This window comes from Pogona vitticeps, chromosome 2 (genome assembly GCF_051106095.1).
Source record: "Pogona vitticeps strain Pit_001003342236 chromosome 2, PviZW2.1, whole genome shotgun sequence".
Lineage (NCBI taxonomy): Eukaryota > Metazoa > Chordata > Lepidosauria > Squamata > Agamidae > Pogona > Pogona vitticeps.
This window is the reverse complement of record NC_135784.1, coordinates 139,576,765-139,599,021: the sequence shown is the minus strand read 5'-3', so window position 1 is coordinate 139,599,021 and position 22,257 is coordinate 139,576,765. Positions and strand designations below refer to the sequence as shown.

The 22,257-nt window shown below is 42.7% G+C and overlaps 2 protein-coding genes across 8 annotated transcripts; both read left to right on the top strand.

Moving 5' to 3' along the window:
• The first annotated feature begins 22 nt into the window (after window positions 1–22).
• On the top strand, window positions 23–3,672 carry ANAPC11 (anaphase promoting complex subunit 11). Of its 6 annotated transcripts, none has more exons than XM_020814302.3 (3): window positions 23–159; window positions 2,515–2,657; window positions 2,751–3,672. In XM_020814302.3, exons 2-3 carry the CDS (start codon window positions 2,549–2,551, stop codon window positions 2,894–2,896), a joined length of 255 nt encoding a protein of 84 aa, XP_020669961.1. In that variant the 5' UTR covers window positions 23–159; window positions 2,515–2,548; the 3' UTR covers window positions 2,897–3,672. The 6 variants fall into 6 exon arrangements, with proteins under 6 accessions (XP_020669961.1, XP_020669953.1, XP_020669945.1 ...); XM_020814294.3 differs by lacking the exon at window positions 23–159 and adding an exon at window positions 189–325; XM_020814286.3 differs by lacking the exon at window positions 23–159 and adding an exon at window positions 241–378.
• An 11,673-nt stretch (window positions 3,673–15,345) lies between these two features.
• Window positions 15,346–21,212, top strand: LOC140704575 (uncharacterized). Of its 2 annotated transcripts, none has more exons than XM_078384255.1 (4): window positions 15,346–18,069; window positions 18,943–18,987; window positions 19,078–19,212; window positions 19,449–21,212. In XM_078384255.1, exons 1-4 carry the CDS (start codon window positions 18,066–18,068, stop codon window positions 19,964–19,966), a joined length of 702 nt encoding a protein of 233 aa, XP_078240381.1. In that variant the 5' UTR covers window positions 15,346–18,065; the 3' UTR covers window positions 19,967–21,212. The 2 variants fall into 2 exon arrangements, 1 of the variants encoding a protein (XP_078240381.1); XR_013541030.1 differs by lacking the exon at window positions 15,346–18,069 and having other exon boundaries at window positions 18,183–18,987; window positions 19,449–20,190; window positions 20,314–21,212.
• The last annotated feature ends 1,045 nt before the right edge of the window (window positions 21,213–22,257 follow it).

The following is a 22,257-nucleotide window of genomic DNA, read 5'->3' as shown; positions in this document are numbered from 1 at the left end:
TGGGGCCTACACTTCCGGCCGCGCAACCCCGGGGGCCGGAAACGGATAAGGCGGGGAGAGGGGAAAAAAAACCCTGGATATTAGAAAAGAAGAAGAAGAAGGAGAAGAAGTGGGGGTGCAGGCGCAGACCGGTTCGGTGCCTGAGAAAAAGAAAGGAAGGTCGCTCTAGGGGGCGAGGTTTTATGCGCGCAAAGACGCGTGGGCCGGCATTCCGGGGGCGGGACTTCCGGTCCTTGAGGAGGGCGTTAGTTTGGGCGCGAAGGTTGGAGCTGCGACGGATAGAAGGAAGGGGGGCGGGCCGTCAAGGAAGCGAGTGGTCCGATAGGTGGGCGGAGCTTGTTTTCCCCTTCTTTGTGGAGGGTTTCTCTGACCCGAGAGGTGGGTAAGGAGGCTGTTCGGTTGCTGCGCAGGATGTTTGCGGGTCGCCCATGTTTTCCCCCCGTCCTGCGCCCTGAAATGGTTCTCTTGTTATCTTTCCCAGTGGCCTTTTAGAGCCGCTTCTCTTAGTTTCCTTTTCCTCTTTCGCCTCAAACCGCTTTCTCTTGGGGGAGTTCAACCCTTTTAGTTCTGACGTTCCTTCTGAGGAGGCCATTTCACGTCCTCATCACTCCCTTCTCTCTCTTCCGCCCCTTCCCCCCCCCCGCCGCGACTTCCACCCCCTGTCTTTCCTGCTGTAAAAAAAATTAAAACGTAAAAGGAGGGTCGTGCTCCTGTTTCTCCTGCTAGGGCTATTTTATAAAGTGTCCAAAATGCGCCCAAGTGTCAGGGTTCTGGGTAGTCTTCCAAAATAGTGAGTGATATTGCCAGAACTTTTCCTTTAGGTTGGATGTTTGAAGAAGGGAAAAACCATGGTGATGATGGAAAACGTTTGGAGGCTTGGTCTGCGGTTATAAAAATGATGGTGGGCGTTGGATTGTCTTTATATAAACAAAACTGGATTGATGAAAAACACTCCTGGGTTTTTCTTCGCCTATAAAGGATCCGGGTGTTCTAAGGAGTGTTAAAAGATTAACTGTACAATCCTATTTGTTTGCCTTTATCTGTTGAGCTCAGTAAGGTTTAAGCCCATGAACTAATGCAACCTAATATTTTTTTTAATAAGACCATTTAGCAAATAGTACGGTTTGAGTACTAAGTACTGTTGTACAATGGCATAATTAATAATCCAACTGTGAACTGTCACCCCTTCAGCTGGACACGGCTAAACAACAATGTACTGTCAAGTTAATTCTCACCTATAGTGAGCCTTACAGAATTTTCTGGGTATAAAGTAGAAGTGGTTTACAGTTTCTTTCTTCTGATTTTCCTCTGGGGCCATGCAACTTGCCCAGGGCTACAGAGATGGCAGGGCATTTAATCCCATCAGGCACACGTACTCTGAGTTACTTCGGATATCCTCTCTGTGGAGGCTTGTTGGGGAAGCAGACTTTGCTAGCCAAACTTCCTATATCACTGCTTGCTCATCTTGGAAGGAGCTGTGCCTCATAGTGTAAGGGTAACTAAATGAGTTAATCCTTTTAGGAACTTCAGGATATATGGTGATAGTTTAAAAAACACTATTAAAGGCACCCCTCTCTGTCCCAAGGCTCCCAAAGTCTTCCTTAGGACAAAAGGAGCCCTAAGAAGACTTATTTATTTATTTATTTATTTATTTATTTGATTTATATCCCGCCCATCTGGTATAATTATACCACTCTGAGCGGCTAACAACAGAACAAATACAATTAAAACAAAATTAATCCATAAATATCCATTATTAAAAGACATACTAAAAATAATAAATAGATAAGAAAAGGAAAAATTAAATTAAATTAAATAAATTAAACTTGCTTAAATGCTGGCAGGAGGGAAGGCCTGGACATAAAGCCATGTTTTTAGTTGGATTTTGAATGTACCCAGCGTTTTTAGTTGGATTTTGAATGTACCCAGCGTAGGTCCCTGAAATGGAGGAAATAAGAAGCTTGTGACAAAGTGTACAGTTCTGGAACTCAGTGAGCTGGAGCATTTGACTGCAAAGCCAGGGTTTGGAAGCTCAATTCCCCACTGTGCCTTATAGGAGAAGAGTAAGCCTTTGTGCTCTTAAGTCAGCTACGTGATTCCAGAGCACCCCGGAAATGGTAAATCATTTCTGAGTAGAGATGGGCACGGACCAAAAAATGAACTAGAACGTTTGTAAAAATTGCTTGTTTGAGTTAGTTCAGTGGTTTGGTTTTTCACATTTTCTTCCTCCTCAGCCCTAAAATCTGCCCCTCCTTCCTCCCAACCCCTACCTGGTCCTGTTGTCGCCGCCTCCATCATTGCCAAGTCGTGGCAGTGCTGCCTTTACTTCTGAGTACTCTTTACCTAGAAAGTCTGGGGAGCATTGCCATAAGCTGGAATCAACTTGACAGCATGTCAGTATTACAATATTTATGACTTTGGTAATTCTGAGGAACACAAACATTTGTACAGTATTTAGAAGATATCTAGAAACAGAAATTTTTTCATTCATGTTCTCATTTATTCACCGCTCAGGTGTTATTCCAAGTTTGGTGTTTAACTAGACACAATGAAAGTGAAAATCAAGAGCTGGCATGGAGTTGCCTCATGGCTCTGGGTTGCCAATGATGAAAATTGTGGCATATGCCGAATGGCCTTTAATGGTTGCTGCCCAGATTGTAAGTACAGTATTTGATTTATCTCTCTTTCACTGTTAAGTTGTGTATACTGTTGTCTTCTGAACTTGCCCTAATGAGTCCTGTGTTTTGCAGGTAAAGTGCCTGGTGATGACTGTCCTCTGGTTTGGGGTCAGTGTTCACACTGCTTCCACATGCACTGTATTCTCAAGTGGCTTAACTCTCAGCAGGTCCAGCAACACTGCCCAATGTGTCGACAGGAATGGAAGTTCAAGGAGTGACAAATGCAATGTTTCTCCCTCTCCCCCTTTTGGATTTCATGTACTGCTTGTGAGGTTTGTTAAAACCTTGTGAGGTGTTGGCTTTTACAATATTAACTATATAATATATTTATCATCTCCGGAGCTGGCAGAGCAAGGCTGAAGCAAGGAAAGCAAGTGGGATTACTGTTAATGTATAATTTCTGCTTATGTACAGTTCTGCCTCCTTATGTTATATCTCACTAGTTGTGAATTCAGGATAAGTAAAATGTAGGAAGGTTACACCTGTGTTGATGAGAAAGCTCAATATTGATTAGAAAAACATAAATACTGCTTTTGATAGGTTGGAACATGTAGACCTCATAACGCTTAGGATTCTGTCTTGGCATATACCTGATTCCTGGGAGGCATGTGTTTTACCTGCATTAGAGGTTAAGAGAGACATTTTAAAAATATTGTTCATGTTCAACATCTGCTCTCAGCTATTTGAGGCATATTGTAGCTACATTTTTCTGTCTCTCTTGTGATATCTGTTGCTCTTATTTTACTGCTTGTAAGATTGACTGTCACTGTAGCTCAGACAACATAGAACCTTTAGCTTACCTTCTTGTTCTTACTTGATCCAGTAGTGTAATCCCACTAATCAGCAGTGGAATTCAGGTTTTAGTATAAACCTCGGAATTGTAAACATTGTTCTGGAAATTACATGCGCCTGTATCTTGCTGAATACTTGGCCTCCAATCCAATAATATGTTTGTTCTCAAAAGTCTATAATAAATTGCTTTTGTTGCCAAAAACTTGCCCACAGTATACATGATGCCACATGTACATGAGGTGGTTCCAGTAGCTGATGTGAGTCACCCCTTCTGATTATTATTATTTGGCCTATTTCCATTTGAATAGGGATTCTTCCAGGCTCATCACAGTTAGGAGTACATGTTTTGTATCTGTGGCCAGAGCTGTCTGTAGCTGCATGATGAGGTGATGGGATATGGCCAGCGGGGAAGGAATGTTCCTGACAATTTAAAAACCATACCCTATAATTATTTTAATGGAAAAGAAGGTTCCTACGCTAGTTCAGCTATGTAGCCACCCAGCCTACAGACCAGCTGTTTTTGATGCTTCATCTTGGCTGTTGGGTGCCCAGTCCTTTCTCTGGTGTATGCCACCTCCGCCTGTGATGTGTAATCAGTGCCCCTTTATGCACCCAAAAGAGATGGTGGTTCCAGTCTGTGACCTTTCTAACACAGAGAACACAAGGCAAACTAAATTACAATTTTAACTGCTAGAAGAGTTCTCCGGCAAGAGTAAAAGGTCACCAGAGTATGTCAGAGCTTCTAAGGGAAGAGTCTTCTGCAACAAAACATGATGTCAGACTCTTTAACAGTTAAGGTACAACACTGCAATTGATTTTAGTTGAAGTATGGCCCACCTCAGTTTTACCAGGCCTCTCATGGTCTACCTATAACTTTTACTAAACTAGGGTTATATGGGACTCCTGCATCCTTGGGTCTCCCATTCTGACAAATAGCCAGCCATTGAGCAATTATGTTGAAAAAATATAACAGGCAGCAACAGTAGCACATTTGAAGGGGGATGTTTTCCTCTCCACTGTGTAAGTGAGTAGCCTAGTTCCACCTACTACAGAGCCACTGCAGAATTACCATCCATAGTAGAGGCTCACAGGGAGTCATGCATGAGTGTAAGTACGATGGGCACCTTTTAGATTGGGTTCATCACTTAGATCAGTGGTTGCCAGCCTTGAGTAACCCAGGAATTCTAGGACTGCATTTTTCAGAAGCCTTCACCACCAGCTGTGCTGAGGGAGCTGCAGTCTAAAAACACCTGGGTTACACGAGGTTAGGAACCATTAACTAAGGTATAGTCATAGAAATAATCAGTGCAGTTCTTATTGCTCTGTAACTTACAACTGTACCTGTCAGCCCCTGATCTGCTGAGGTTGCCCGTTTTTGCCCTATAATGACAGTGTGTGGGAAAGCACTTCCCTACCACCATGTTGGGACCGAAGAACCACATGATTTTTCTAAAAACATTTAAGAACACAGCGGTTCATAATATTAAAACTGTCAAACATTTGTGTTAATACACTCACTAGTTAAAATGATTTCAGAGCACATGAGGGAAAAGAACAGCAGCCCCCATTAAATGTTTCTTCCTTAACAGCCAAATTAGTTGTCCAGAACTTAATCACGAAAAATGTATTTGTCTGCATTTATGGATAGAGGTACAGAATTGTGGAAATTGCTTCACTTTGGAAGGGAATTCTATAACCTGGGAATGTAATTTTAGAAGAGGTAGCTGTGTTTGTGCTAGCATATCGGGAAAAATAAAGACAAACGTGTTGTGATACCTTAATGACTAATGGCTATGTTTAATGTGAGCTTTTATGGACAAGACCACTTCCTCAGATATAAGAGTGGTACTAAATGGCAAATATTTATACTTCTCCCAAAGACGAAGGGACTGTTTCCTAGGCAAAAGTTTTTTTTGCTACAAGTTTTTATTGATTTTCCATAGGAATACAGGAGGTATAGATAGGGGGGCAGGGTAAAAACGAGAGGGAAAAATTCTTACACCCGCTTATACAATTATATTAGAAAGGGAAAGCATACAAAGAGAAAACAATATAGCAATTTTCCAGAATATCTATACATATTCTGGAAAAAAAGGTCTACTTCCTTGGACCTTTCTTTTTTTTAATCTTACAGTTTCCTGATTTTGTAAGTTTAATATTATTCTGCTAATTTTCTGTCCACTGCTGCACATAAATATTATAACGGTTATTTTGTGCCCATTTTACCATATAATCTTTCACTACAAAGTACCCTCTTACATTTTGCATTACCATCATTTGTTAGAAATATTTTCATACTTGTTAGACAATTTACTGTATTTGGAGTCATATACCATCCATAGAACATCTTATCTATATTTTCTTATTCTTCCAGCCTTATCTCCACATTTCTAAATCAATACAGTAGTATTGTACCTCAGTTTACAAATTTAATGTGTTCTCTGGGATGGTTTGTATTGCGAAAAATCCATAAACTGAAATGCGGTTTCCCATAGAAACGCATTGAAAACCAATTAATCCATTGCGGAGGTCAGAAAAAAGTTTTAGAAAGGTATTTTATCTGTTCAAAACTCTTTATAAAGTGCACTTTGGAGGTATAAGTACTGTACAGGGACATAATTAATCAAGCAATAACATCTCAAACATCCAACTTTTAACTTTTAAAACACCACACATCAACTTTTAAAACATGGCAAACTTCAAACATGGTACAGTACACTTCAACTCTACATAAATCGCACTTCAACAGGGAAAACATGGCAAACTTCAACTGTTCAACACTTCAATCAAAACAGTTTCAACACTTTTTGGAAGAGGGGGAAGAGGACAACTGGGCAGCACTAACACAAGCAGGTTCTTCATGTCTAGGCTGTTTTAGTAGGAACCTTTCCATTGTGTGCTGCCTCTGGTGCCTTTTAAGCATCCCTCGGAAAGGGGACATGATGTCGGTGTCAAAACTGTTCACAAGTCTCTGGGCTAGAGCCTTATCTGGGTGGTGCTGCTGTGCAAAAGCCTGTAGGTTTACCCACATTTGGCATGCCTCCTTCAGTTCCCTGGAAGAGAGCTGTTCCTCACTTGTTTCCTCCTCAAATGAGATCTGCTCCTCCATCAACTCCTGCAGTTCCACCAGGTCCTCAATGGTTACCTCACAGTTATGTCCATCCAGCAGCTTGCAGACGTCCTCCTCAGTCACCTCCAGCCCCATGGTCCTCTAATCTGCAACACCGTTGATGCAGAAGCATCGGAGTCAGGTGTCACAACACAGTCTGGCCGCAGGTTGCACCAAGCAGAATTTAGGTTTCTCTGGCTGACCCTGGCCAAGGCAATGGTGATAATCTCCAGAGAGCTCACTATGTCAAAATGGTGTCTCCAAAATTCATGTAAGGTGAGGCTTGATCAATCTGTCATCTTAAAACATCGCCGAAAAAGCTCCCTTGTTTAAAATTGGAGATGACCTGCTGGTCCATTGGCTGGAGTAGTGGGGTAGTGTTAGGCGGAAGGAACACAACCATGATGAAGTTAAAGTCCTCCAGCAAATCAAAAACCAGATTGACCCACTGCACAAACAAGAGGTGTGTGACCCAAGCCTTTGAGTTGGACCATCACAAAATGCTCAACTGCTCCTCCTTCACCTTGTGTTTCTTGAAGGCCTGTGGGTTCTCTGAGTGGTAGACAAGCAGGGTCTTGATCTTAAGGTCCCAACTGGCTTTGGCGCAGAACAGGAGGGTGAGACGGGCCTTCATCAGCTTGTGGCCAGGTATTGAGGTCTACCGTGATGAAGGTATGCTTTGACATCCTCTTCTAGAAGTCTCATCGTAGTTGAAGACCTGCTGAGGAAAGTAGCCCTCTGAAACCATGACCTCCAGGAACTCCGTAGCAAATTCCTCAGCTGCAGCAACATTGGAACTCGTGGCTTCTCGATGCCTGACCACGCAGTGGATGCCAGATCTGGTCTTGAACCTTTTGAACCACCTCCTGCTTGCCTTGAAGCCATCTGCATTGGCTGACGTTCCTGGCTGTTGGTCGAGGAGGTCATTTACAAGGACTTGGCTTTTTCACAGATGATCACCTCAGTCACTGTGTCCCCTGCATGCTGCTTCTCTTCAATCCAGAGCAGGAGCAACTTTTCAACCTCCAGAACAGGTGGCCATTGCTTGGAGACCCTGGTGACTCCCTTGGCTGCATCTCTCCCAGTTATCTTCTCTTTAATTTTTAGGATGGTAGCAATTGTGGATGCACTCTGTAGTGACCACCCCTGACATGAATATTCAGCAGTGTATTTGCATGTACCAATGAGAGCTGTCAGGAGGCGGATCCAGAGAAACTAGAAGGTAATGGTGAGTCAGAATCTAGGGTGTTCAGTCAGAGAGAGAAGAAAGAGTTTGGGGTTTGAGGCAGAGAGAGTGTTTAAGGAGTGATTAGTCAAAGTGTGGCCTGTATTAATTAAGACAGAAGAGGTTAAAGTAAAATACTGAAGCTTTGTGTAGCTTTAAGAATATGCTTAAGAACTAGTCCTAAAACAACTTGTAATCAATAAACTTGTTTCTGTTTAAAAGTTCAGTACTGAATGGACCTCAGTCTTTCATAGGAAATATAGGTTGATAAAGAGATCAACTGGTGGCAGCGTGTTAAAGCAGTGGTTCTTAACCTTTGTTACTCAGATGCTTTTGAACTGCAACTCCCAGAAACCCCAGTCAGCACAGCAGGTGGTGAAGGCTTCTGGGAGTTGCAGTCCAAAACGCCTGAGTAACCCAAGGTTAAGAACCAGTGTGTTAAAGGGTGTGTTGGGATACCTTCGTGAGCTTTGGGTTTGGTGAAACAAGCAGGGGCCACGGGGTAAATGCCACACACTCCTTTCATACTCTTTGGCGAAGTCAGTCAATCGCATTCCTCCTTCATGCTGTCTGATGATTTCTTTCTTGACCTTGAGCAGAATCATCTCCTTCCCAGCTTCCTCTGCTTTCTTGAGTGCCATGACATCACAGTCACTAAGTGAGCAGAAAATAAAAAAAAAGGTTTTACACCCATACCCAGGCTCTCAATGTTCCAGTCCAATAGCACAAAGTCTATCCACACAAGCTAATGAAAACCCCCAAAATCTGTCCACATGAGCTGGCATGGAAATCACCCCACAATGTAGAACAGACAGTAAAAGGCATGCAAACGACAAAGCTAACCTTTCCACTGCTTGAGAAATGCACCAAAAAAAGTTCCAAAAACTCCCAAAACTGCTGCAAAAAATTTCCAGAATGGCTCCAAACTCGATGCAAAAACTGCTCCAACACCTCCACACTTGACACCACGTGCTACCCACAGACTCCAGCATGCACAGGGGCGGTGCTATAAACTTCCCAGGCGCAATGCATCTTGGGGAAACTTGCTTTGTATTGCGAAAAAAATTGTAAACTGAGCCATTATTTTCAATGGATTTTTGTTTTTAAACCGAAAATTTCATTAACCAAGGTGTTCACAAACTGAGGTACCACTTTATAATAACCAATATTTTGTGCCCATTTTATCTTGTAATCTTTCATTCCATCTTCCATTTTATCGACCATTTATATTTAATTAAATCTGCTCCCAAAAACTTCATCAACTCCACATACTGTCTCTTCCTTTGCGTCATCTGCTATGGCATATGTCCCATCATCTCCATTCCCCTCCCTTCCATAATACAGTCCACAGTTTGTTGCACTTCTTCTCCTGACATCTCCATAAGAGAGGTTAACAAATTAGCTGTCAGTTGCACTGTATCTTCACCTTTTTCTTCTGAAGACTTCTGGGATCTAGAAAATTGTCTCCCTCTCCTCTCTTTGTAGTTTTAGCAAGTTAATTTCTTCTTGTTTTCTGTCCTTTTGTAGTTCTTCCAGCTTTGCCTTGGGACCCTCCATTTTTTTCTCCATCTTCACTGCAGATTTCATTTGCATCCATAAATCTTTAATTTATTCAGATAGCTGCTCCATCCCTCCTTTTATCTGTTGTAGTCCAATAAATAACATATCTTTAATATTCTTTTGCCAGTCCTTGAGGGTCTCTGTTCTTATTATTGGGTTTAGACTCATGATTCAAGCAGCTACTATCTTTCTGCAGGTATTATCTGGGTCTCTTTCCAGCAGGTGGTAAACATAATGGATGCTTACAAGGGCAGCTTGTGCCTTAAGGCAAATAACATTTACAATTCAATTTTTCTCTCCAGTTTTCATGATTAGCAATGGTTGGCAGGGGGAAAGAGGCTTTTTCTCCTTTTAAAATATTTTCTTTTGTTTAATATCTTTCCCTTTTCTTAAGCCCCTCGACCTAAGACTGTTTCTGGCTGCTTCACAAATTTAAATCCATCAACTTTAGAATTCAGTAGCCTATGGTTATACGGTATTGTCCTGCCGGAGTGAGTCTTATTACAGCAATACAAAGTCATTTTCTTCCCCCCTTTCTTTTCTTCTTTCTCTTTCTTCTGATCATGCTTCATTGAGGATCATGGACGGAGGGGAGGTGCTTGCCCATCTTGCCAAATATCAATCAATCAGACCTTTATTGGCATAGACAAGACAACGTATAAAAGGAAAGTTAAAAGAGGAGTACAGTTTGCTGGTCTTTGTTACACAGGATTGTAACATAGTGTAGAAAGGATGCTACACTCGCAGATACATCCTGTAAAGAGTCACTCAACATAAAATAAACTTTGTCGGCTTCAGAGAGGCCTGATTTGTTTTTTAAAATTGGTTCTAAAAGTTGGATACGAGGGGCAGTATACTTGGGACACCCTAATAGGATATGGGAAATTGAATCGATACAGTTTTGTTTGCATGAACAAAGCCTATCTGCGTGGGGGGTCCTTAAAAATCTGCCCGTCAGGACTGCAGATGGCATCACATTAAACCGGGCCAATGAGAACGCCCTCCGGTGCTGGGGGTTACTTAGTGCAGAGAGGTATGAAGCTATATGTCCAAATTTGCAAGGAAGAGACAATTTCACTGGTGAACAAGTCTTGTTAGCCGCATTGTAAAGGTTTTGTTGCTCAATGTCCAGGACTCTTTGTTTAATTATTTGAAACGTTTCAGAGGCAGACAGCATATAGAAGGAGTCCAAGCATAGACCCAAAGCACTAATTTTTTTCTCGATGATGGCAAGCCAGTTGGAGGAGGACGAATCTTGAAGTAGTTGAAAAATGAGACTATTTGGATCAGGGTCGTTATGAAGTCTCAGCCAGTATTTGAAGGTAATCAACCAGGCTCTAGATTCGATTGAAGTCTGTCCGGTTTCCAGGCAAAGAGCAGCGTATGGGACGCAATTAGGCAGCCCTAATATTTTGCGAAGAAATTTTGACTGGATACACTCAATAGAATGGTCGAATGAGCTGATCCATATAGGGCAACCATATAGAATTTGGGCCTGAACTTTAGCGTTAAAAACCTTTATGGCTGCAGGGATGAATTGGTTGCCAGTATTGTAGAAAAACCGGGAGACTGCAAGGGTGCTGGAAGTGGCTAGATTTGTAACAGAATTACGGTGTTGTGTCCAAAATAAGTTATATTGAAAGTTGATACCAAGGTATTTGAAATGCTTAACCTGTTCTATTGTGTTTCCATTGATTACCCATTTTAAGGGTCGCCAGGATTTGGAGAAAACAAGAATTTTTGATTTTTCGCAGTTTAGTAGAAGCTTGTTTTGGTTAAGATATTCGAGGCACCTAGTGAGTAGGCGTTTCAAACCCACACGGGTGCGGGAAATTAGAACGGCATCATCCGCGTAGAGGAGCAGAGGGACTTGTAGGGAGCCGATTTTAGGAGAGTGAGCATCTATTTCAGCCAGGAAAGGGGCCATATCGTTGAGAAACAGGTTAAATAAAGCGGGCGCTAGGATGCAGCCCTGTTTAACGCCTTTATTAACCGGGATCTTTAATGTTAGTTTTCCAGCGGGGGAACACTTGACTTGGCAAGTTGTAGAAGTATGCAATCTTTTGATGAGGAAGAGCAGCCTTTGGTCAATGTTCAGATTGTATAGTTTGGACCAGAGGAGATCTCTGTCAATAGAATCAAAGGCTCCCTTCAGATCCAGGAAAGCAGTGTAGAGTTTACAATTGGGCTTCTGTGAATATTTGTTGGCCAGATGATAGAGAACTAGACAGTGGTCTGTAGTTGACTTCCCTTTAGTGAACCCAATTTGTTCAGGCCCAAGGATTTTGGACTGTGCCATCCAGGAGGCAAGTTTGGCCATTAGATGCTTTGCATAGAGTTTCCCGATGATGGACAAGAGACTAATTGGCCTATAGTTGGAGGGGAGTGAGCGGTCTCCCTTCTTGAAGATGGGAGTTATAATGGCATTCGTCCATGCTTCTGGCATTAAGCCAGTTTGGTCAGCCATTGAAAAGGTGGAAGCAAGAAGGGGGGCCCAGAAGTCCGAGTCATGCTTTAGCATTTCAGCTGAGATGACATCGGGGCCAGGGGCTTTTCCATTTTTGAGTTGGGAAATTAACTCACGGACTTCGTCTGGTGTAGTCAAGGGCCAGTTGGGTAAGGCGGTCAATGGGGGATCTAAAAAGTTTGGAACATCAGTTTGTCTTTCAAAGAACAAGGCTGAGAAGTGTCGAAGCCACTCCAGTGATGAAACTGTGGAAGCCTCTGGATCAGCTTTATGAGAAGACCCAGATACTATAGACCAGAAAAGTTTAGGTTTATTATAAATTGTGGCTTGATATAACTGTTCCCACTGGGAAAATGAAAGGTCTTCTTTCTTTTTCTGGATAAGTTGTTGGAGTTGTTTTTTGAGGTCAAAGTATCTTAGAAGTAAAGATCTGTCATTGGAGTCCCGGTATTGGCGGTAAGTGTCACGGGTGAGACGTTTCAGTTCACGGCACCCCTTGTCTGTCCAGGGAGAACTATAAGGCGTTCTTAGGTTCCTTTGAGATCTTGGACTCTGGATCAAGGAATCAACTATGTGGAGAAGTATAGCCTCGTATCTTTTAATAAATTCGGGGGGGTCGTCAGATGAAGTACAGTGTAGCCGAAGTTCTAGCATGGTGTGGGATTTGATTAGGTTAGAAAATATTTGGATTGAGGCCTCGTTCCAATGGATTTTGCATAGGGCCTCGGTAGATTCAGCAGGGAATTGTTTGGCTAAAAGAGAGCTAGGCTGGTAATGAAGCTTAATTTTCATTGTTAAAGGGACGTGGTCGCTATCTGTACGGTCGCCCACTGCAAAGTCATAAACGTATGGCCTTGCCAAATATAAATCCAGTCACTTTCTCTGATCGATTACATCCATTCTCTTCATTATTTTGACCCTTAAGAGTTCCATATGTAAAACAAACATATTAACTTACCGTATTTGCCGGCATAGAAGACGACTGGGTGTATAAGATGACCCCACCCCCAATATTTCCACTCAAAATATAGAGTGGGTGAGGAGCGGAAGTGGCTGGGCAGGCGGCAGAGGAGAAGGAGGAGGGGAAGGGGAAGCAGCTCTTTGGCAGCGAGCGGGCAGCTGGCTCAGTGGCGAGGAGGGCGAGAAGGAGGGGAAGCAGCCGGGCGGGCAGCAGAGGAGGAGGGGAAGCGGCTATCCAGCGGAGGGCGGGCGAGCGGGTGGGCAGCTGGCTCAGCAGCGTGGGGCAGCGGGCAGCCCGGTGGTGGGCTCTGGCCGCTCAGGCATGGCCGGCTCTGCTTCCCTCCCTCCGTCCGGACCGACTGCCTGCCTGCCCACCTGCCTTCCTTCCCGACTGGTGCGGCCCCGCATCACTCACTCAACGGCAGCGGCGGCAGCTCCTTCCTGGCCCAACTGAAGTGTACCCGGCGTATAAGACGACCCCTCACTTGGAGGCATGTTTTTGGGGCCAAAAAAGTCATCTTATACGCCGGCAAATACGGTACTTCAAGTTCTAGTCAAAAAAATATTTTCCAAAATTGTACTTTTCCACACTCTGCAAGAGGAGTTCCCAGCTTTTTGCCAAAATGGCTCCCTCTAGATCCCTGCACTGAGATAGGACTTCAGAGAGAAGAAAAACCAGCCTTCCACCAGTACCTCTTCCTTCTCAGTCGATTCTGCTGCTTCAGATTGTCACTTCTCCTAGTAAAAGTCCTTGCCCCCCCAGGTTTTGGGGGGATCAGAACTGAGTAGTCTCAGTCAGTTTCAGGTGCCCTCCAGTCTCATTGTGATGAAGACCCACTGTTTGTTTGCCAAAAGTTATTGATAGTGTGGCTTTTCATACATGGACAATGATTGGTGGCTAACTTAATCCCAGACTATAGATAACAAGCAGGAACAACATGATAACGAGATACCATGTTAGAGAAACTCATTTCTATGCTGTTCCTGCTTGTTGTCTATATCCTGGATCAATTCATTCACTAATCATTATAATTGTTTACACAACAATGCTTCCTGGGAGGGCAGCTGAATATCAACAGGTCACTGCCATGTGAAAGCCTCACTGTCAACAACTTGTACCCAAACACAGCCTCTTTGTTTTGGGGCTGTGTATAAATATTTGCTGTGCATTCCCCCTCTTATGTCTGAGGGAATTGTCCACAAAAGCTCACATTAAATATAACAGTCTTTAAGGTGCTGTAATGTTTTTGCCTCTCTCTTCCCCCACTTTTTCTTTGGCCTGATAAGCTGGAACAGTAATTGTGAAGGCCCTTTTTTTTTCTTGGTCTTCCCAGTAAATGTATCTGTAAGAATGACGAGTTTGTGAGAGAGGCCTTCCCCAAAGATATGAAGGTCCAGGAAAATTAATGTGGAGATGTGGTTTTCCAGATTATCTTGACCCAAATTTTAATCAGGACTGAATTGTCCCCAGAAGCAGGCTGGTAGTAGCCATTGACGTTATCATAGCAGGAAACTTTTTTTCGTGTAATTGGCTCTGATCAGTAGTTTGGAGCTGTAATGTTTCCAAACAGTTTCTAAATGTGGCCTGATGTGGAGTGTGTTGCAGTAATCCAAATCAGGTACAACTACATAATCACGCTTTACTATAATGCAGGGATCTCCAAACTTTACATTGTGAGGGCTGCATAATATATTTTCCACATTTTCAAGGGCCAAAGGAATGTATGGATGCCCACCTGTGCGCATGCACAGGCTGGATAAAAAGGCAAGGCGGGCTGGATGTGGCCCAAGGGCCATGCTTTGGTGGCTCCTGCTATAATGAAAAAGCTTTAACTACAAACACATTCCTGGTCATTGCTGAAGCATAGGTGAGCTTAGCTGGACTTGGATGTGGAAACCCATCCAGCAATTGTTGAACTCTTATTTCCTGACCTGCTGTTTGAATGACTAGGAATGCCTTATCTTGGCTGAGTAAAGCTTCATTTTTTCTTCCTTATGCAGTCCATTACTGACATTGCTAGTTTACAACCAAAACAGCTTCTTTGTATTTAGATGAGAAGGTGAAAGAGAATTGGGTGTCAGTAGTAGGTTAATGGTAGCCTACATCAAACTCAAAATTTGACAGGTGCCCCGCCCCTTTTTGGGACCCTGCAGCGGAAGGGGTGGGACTTCCGGCGTCCAGGCTCGACCCAGGCCCCTTCCAGCGGAAGGGGCGGGTCGAGCGGTGACGTCAGGGGTTGTGGAGGTCCCTGTGGTCCTATGGGGCCTTTGCCTAGAGTCCGGGGTCCCCCGTGACCCAAGGGTGGCCTGAGGATTGGTCCCCGAGGGGTTGTGCCACCCCCGCAGCCCTGTGGACCAATGGGGAGCGTTTGTAGGGGTTTGGCTAGAAAAGGGGTGGCCTGAGGACATGTCCCGGCTTGCCCTAGGCCCTGCAGGGTGGGAAACTCCCCAGGGTTTGCTGAGACGCTATAACCGTGGTTCCGGGTCCCTTCTGCGCATGCTTGCAGCTCTTTGCAGAGGTGTGTGGCTTTGGAGACATGGCAGACAAGGAGAACCAAGCTCCTGAGACAAGCCAAAAGCTTGCGGGAAAACCCAGGAGGCGTTTGCACCCCAAAGGCTACTACTATGGGCCTGTCGGTTTTTCCATGCCATTGTGTCCCTTAGGAACTCCTACAAGACTAAAGGATAGCCTTCCTGAAGACCCAGAAAAGTTAAGAAAAAAATGCAAGTCTGCAGAAGACGTATTTGTATTTACCGCAAAGCAGAAGCAGAAGCCGAAAAACACAAGAAAACCAGCCTGCACCCTGATGTGGGGTGATGATGAAGATGCTGAGCCTCAGTGCGTTGATGGCGAACAAGGGATAAAAAGAGATTTACAGAAGCCGCCGGGTTTTGTGGAGATTGACGATGGTCCTGAGCAGCAAATGTTGGCAGAGGCTCCAGACGAAGGTTTTGAGAGTGATAAAGAGCACCAAGGCTTTCTGGTAAGAACAATTTTCTTTTTTTAAAAAAAGTCTTATTAAGGGTTCTGTTATAAAGGGTTTTAAAAAGCCTTAGTTATGAGCTATGTTAGGGACGGGATTTAAGGTCTTTTAAACTTACTGAAATTATGTTTCATTCCCAAACATAGGATAAGGATTGGCATGTGGATGATGAGGATGATGCGCTCGATTGTGATTGTGGACACGGGCCAGCCAGACACCTGGAAGCGGCAGGCGTCATCGTTTCAAGAGAGAAACTGTCCTGAATGACTATATAACCTGCAAATATATCCTGTATTGTGTGTTTCTACCTGTACCTTCTGCTGTATTGCATGTGTTTCTGCCTATACCTTCTGTAAAAGCTAAAATGTCTGCCCTGTATTCCTACTAGCACTGAGATTTAGATGTATGCTTTACAATATTCTTGTAATATACTGTTTTTTAATAAAGATTCTTTATTGTACCATACATTGTAAACCCTCATCAGCGGGGAGTCAAATGTTGGAATTATTACTTGAATTTTTAGGAGTTCTGGTATCAGAGAATGCAGATCTAACGCACCACTTACTATTTACACAATGGTCCACAGATGGTAATCCACACAAAGTAGAGGACAGAAGACTTGCCTTTTTCATTTTTCCTTCTCTACTGCAGGAGTGAAATATGTGAAGATTTACACCCTGGCTTTAGTGTATCACATTATTATTTCTCACAACATAATAGGAATTACAATCTTTATGATGGTTGCTGACTTACTGTACTGCAAAACTCTGAACAAGAGTCAGTAGACACATTCCCTCGTTGCAAACAAAATAGGCGAGGGGTTTTTGGTGGTCTGAAGCCTCTCTTTAGGGAGGCCAGAAACAGGTAAAAACCTTATTTTAGAAAATTTCATAGTTGGTTTGTGAATAGTCTGGAATTCATTCTTTGCCAATGTATATGTCCCTAAATTGACCTCTCAAATAGATGAAGCTTAGAGGATTTTAAATTGTGGATTCTGGTTTGTGAAGATAGCCAGGCAGTGAAGATAGCTAGGCAGGCCTTTGTTTATTGGGGGTAATTTCTGTGCAGATGAGGCGATAATCACAAGGATGTTGATTCTCTTTAAATGTGTATTCCCCAAACATCCTCTGTCTGGAGGCTGGATCCTTTAACTCCCTTCAGGAGGGGTCAGAAAAGGTCCATAGAGAATAAATTTATTCCACAGAGAATTAAATTTTGAATTAAAGCAGTTTAACTTGAAGTCTACAGAATGCATCTCCTTAAATGTAAGGAGCTGTGAACAGGTAGAGAATCTGAATACCCAAAAAGTGGCTGTAAAGACCACGGAATTTCACTATATTTTATAACCAAGAAGTACAAAAAAAAGAAGGAAGCCTGACATAAGGCTCTTAATAGTTATGAATAACTCTGTCTGGAGATCAGCCTGGCCTAGAGGAATGATGCAGAACGTGGACATGGGTTTTAGTAGCCATGAGAGAGCCAAGGTGATCTTTTTAAATGCAGTTGAAACCCTATTTTTCCACACTTCATATTTCTTCAAAAGACAGCCTTGTCACAGGGGGTAACTGGATTTGCAAACAGAGGTTTGAGAACCTCAGATCACAGTGGCTCTGATATGTATTTTTATGTGATTTCTATTCCACTTTTCATTCAAACAGGGGTGTGGCTGGCTCTTCCCCCTCCCTTTATTGTCACAACAATCTTGCAGGTCAGGCTGAGGCTAGAATATGTATAAGTTGGCTGTAAGAGAAGACATTGGCTTTTGATTGAATTCTAATATCAAAATTCATTCTTTGCCAATGTATATGTCCCTAAATTGACCTCTCAAATAGATGAAGCTTAGAGGATTTTAAACTGTGGATTCTGGTTTGTGAAGATAGCCAGGCAGTGAAGATAGCTAGGCAGGCCTTTGTTTATTGGGGGTAATTTCTCTGCAGATGAGGCGATAATCACAAGGATGTTGATTCTCTTTAAATGTGTATTCCCCAAACATCCTCTGTCTGGGTGTTGGAGCCCAGGAGGGGGCAGAAAAGGTCCACAGGCTTCCTTGGAAAAGGGTATAAAAAGGGGGTTCTCTAGAGGGATTTTCATCAACTCTTCCTGAACTCCAGATCTGCATCTGCTCAGAACCTTGGCAAGACATGGCCCACGTGAATAACTTATTCAGCTGAATTTTATGAGATTTAGCACTTTTTTTAAAAAAAATAGGCATGCCTTTTTTAAAAATAGGTATTCATTTTATGACCTTTTCTAGACTTTCAACATTAATGCCCAGATTCATCGCGCAGAGATGGGTGAGAGATTGTTTTATTTTAAAACCTGTTAAATAATGGAAATTGTTCTTTTAAATAAATGTATAGACTTAGCGTAGAGTTTCTAAATAAATTCTAAATATATAAAATTATTTACTGCTAGGAATAGAAAAAGTTTTAGGTAATACAAGCCCCATCATCCACTTCCAAAATATAGCAATTTTTGATTGCGGTTTTACATCGAGTTTGAGAAATTTCCTCATTCCTTCTTCCTGTAAAAGAGAGAGAGAGAGAGAGAGAGAGAGAGAGAGAAAGAGAAATGAAACGTTTATGTTTTTTATAGATTGTGACTGTATAGAAAACAGTAGGCTTTTTTTACATTAGATAAGTGGGAAAATGATACACACCCAATTTCCATTCTGGAGAATCCATGTTGAATGTTGTCTAGTTACGCAGGACGTGAAGTGTCGTGCCAGAAAATCCAGTTCATTTTTTGTTAAAAGTCTGGTGTTTTTCTGAAGCATTTTTGTCAGGCTGGAGGCAAATCCTAAGACTGCAAGCAAACGGCCCCAGTTAATTCCATCTTGAAAAACGTACTGCATAGTTAATACAAATGCTGAACAGGCTTCAGGCAGGCTAGAAATGTTGAGATATCTTAAATGTTCGTTGAGGTCTCCTTCAAAATGTTTTTGAATCAAAGAGTCTATATTTTTTAAAAGAAGACTCATTTCTGATTTAGCCCCTGTATTTTCAGATTCTCTACAATTAATCTCAAGATAATTACGAACAAGACAATAAGTCTGTGACTCGACGGTGTCCATTTTGCAGTCTAAACCCCTGGGTGTCAATGTGCTTTTCTTTGCAATTGTTAGACCCTCTTTAAGACATGTTCTAACATGCCTTTTGTCTCTGCAGAAGGGGATCTCCAGGAAAAGTGCTCGTTGCCACCTGATTCTTTGGGTAAGATTCTTAAGATATGAGGTTTAAGGAGGGTTTTTCAGCTGTTTAAAAAGACCCCTACTGATATAGAAATACTATATCTTTTTTCAGAGAAATATTTTCAGGATGATGATGATGATGATTTTGTTCAGACTGGCAAAGTTTCAGCATCGACCAGCTATAAACCACAGGCGGACAGGATCCAGTTTCGTGGTTTTACTTTTAAACGAGGAAAAGCTGACCAGAGTAAGTTCTGTGCGTTTTCATGGTAGAACTTTTACCTGGCTGCTGTTTTAACAGGGGAGGGGGGGGTCATGCCCTTGTCTTGTATAAATTAATGTGTAGTTTTTTTCTGAACTCCTTTAAAACATGTGTATATGTTTGTTTGTTTGTTTGTTTGTGTGTGTGTGTGTGTGTGTGTGTGTGTGAGAGAGAGAGATGTGAAATGCACCCCTTTACAAGCATCGTTGTTTCTTTTCTAGCTCAGAATATGGTAATTCCCCCCAAAAGATTCAAGGCTGGTGAAGGATCAGGAAACAGCAATGCACCGAACCGTCAGACACTGAAGGGTCCCAAGTTTGGTGAAAGGCCAAGCTCCAGCAAATCAATGAGCCCCCAGGCCTTGAAGGGGACCAAGACAGCCGATGGAACAGGTGGCAAAAAACCAGCGAAACCTCAGATGGTGAAGGGGGCCGAGATTGGCGAAAGGCCGGGCTGCAGCAAACCATGGAGTCCCCAGGCCTTGAAGGGGACCAAGACTGCTGGTGGGGCTGGTGGCAAAAACCCAGCGAAACCTCAGGCGGTGAAGGGTAGGAAAAAAGAAGGGTTGTCTGAAATTAATGGAAATGTTTTAGCTGTATGCACCCCAAGAGTTGATTGTTGGTTTAAAAAGATACAAATGATTGTCAATATGATCAGTTTAGCCAAAGAATGGGAGCTGCGGCTTGAACAGATTATGAGAGAAATACCAAACATGGAAAACATCTGTGAATCGATTTAAAAAATGGATCATTTTTCTTGTGCAATGTCCTCTCAAATTCAAACAGGCCTAGGCTATCCTGATGTAAAGCAGACAACCAAAAGGGGTACAATGAGAAGGGGGCGCCCCGGTCATCAGCCTGGGGAAAAAAAGGGGGGAAACCTGTCACAGGGAAACTTTACTGGCACAATAGAGCTGTTAAATTGTTACAAAGGGCTAAAAAAATGCTTGCACGTAGGAAAAGAGTCTCTCTGCCTTCTAGTTGTACACAGTCTCAAGAACACCCACCAGACTCTGCTCTGCAGACTCCTGAGAACTCTGGGGCGGTAGGGGTTAACAACCAAGGGTCTCAAGAACACCCACCAGAGGTCTCTCTGCCTTCTAGTTCTACACAGTCTCAAGAACACTCACCAGGCTCTGCTCTGCAGACTCCTGAACATGATGCAGACCTTGATGCAGAAACCCCACCGGTGTATGCAGAAGTCACAAATAGATGGGAGTGGTCAAATGGAAGGTTCTGAGCATATCATATAGCACAAGAATTTAGGTTTGCGAATCTAGAACATGTGACATCCTATGCACAAGCTATTTCTGCCTTACATGATGCTATTCAACAAGTTTTTAATGGTGTTAATGAAAGTCTGGAGCCTGGGGATTGTGTGCAGCTGAGATTTGAGGGTGGGAACATGCAGAATCCTCTGTTTTCAGTGAAAAAAGTTAAGGGGGCGCTAGACGCTGAAGAATTCCTCTCCAACCTGGCCAATCTTTTACATAGTAATATGGAGCTATGTCTGGAAGGCACTTTACGATTGGTTGTAACCATTGTGAAACCTCCTCGGGGGGGGCGGCTGTCCAAGAGCCTTACGCTCTATCCCCTATAGTGCAATTATAAATAAGAAAAGGAAACATCTAATTGATTTCACTGATGTAAACAGTAAACTATGCTTTGGGGCACGTCTGGCTGCTGTAATGGCTAAAAAGGTCCCAATAGATGCAGAGCTGACAAATGCAGCTCTGCAATTGTATCAGGCTGTCCACTGGCCTGTAGATAAAGAGGTGTCTTTGTCTGACGTTCCTCTTTTTGAGGATCACTTACAGGTCAATATCCAGATTGCCCACTATGGCGACAAAGGCTGGGGTTTATTTAAACCACAAGGACAGAAGTATCCACAAACATACACGTTGCTTCTCCATGATAATCATTTCTATGAAGTGCTAAATGTAAAGGGACTCATTTCATTTCATTTCTCTCTCTCTCTCTCTCTCTCTCTCTTTTACAGGAAGAAGGAATGAGGAAATTTCTCAAACTCGATGTAAAACCGCAATCAAAAATTGCTATATTTTGGAAGTGGATGATGGGGCTTGTATTACCTAAAACTTTTTCTATTCCTAGCAGTAAATAAAATATATATTTAGAAACTCTACGCTAAGTCTATACATTTATTTAAAAGAACAATTTCCATTATTTAACAGGTTTTAAAATAAAACAATCTCTCACCCATCTCTGCGCGATGAATCTGGGCATTAATGTTGAAAGTCTAGAAAAGAAGGTCATAAAATGAATACCTATTTTTAAAAAAGGCATGCCTATTTTTTTTAAAAAAGTGCTAAATTTCATAAAATTCAGCTGAATAAGTTACTCACGTGGGCCATGTCTTGCCAAGGTTCTGAGCAGATGCAGATCTGGAGTTCAGGAAGAGTTGATGAAAATCCCTCTAGAGAACCCCCTTTTTATACCCTTTTCCAAGGAAGCCTGTGGACCTTTTCTGCCCCCTCCTGGGCTCCAACACCCAGACAGAGGATGTTTGGGGAATACACATTTAAAGAGAATCAACATCCTTGTGATTATCGCCTCATCTGCAGAGAAATTACCCCCAATAAACAAAGGCCTGCCTAGCTATCTTCACTGCCTGGCTATCTTCACAAACCAGAATCCACAGTTTAAAATCCTCTAAGCTTCATCTATTTGAGAGGTCAATTTAGGGACATATACATTGGCAAAGAATGAATTCCAGACTATTCACAAACCAACTATGAAATTTTCTAAAATAAGGTTTTTACCTGTTTTTGGCCTCCCTAAAGAGAGGCTTCAGACCACCAAAAACCCCTCGCCTATTTTGTTTGCAACGAGGGAATGTGTCTACTGACTCTTGTTCAGTGTTTTGCAGTACAGTAAGTCAGCACCATCATAAAGATTGTAATTCCTATTATGTTGTGAGAAATAATAATGTGATACACTAAAGCCAGGGTGTAAATCTTCACATATTTCACTCCTGCAGTAGAGAAGGAAAAATGAAAAAGGCAAGTCTTCT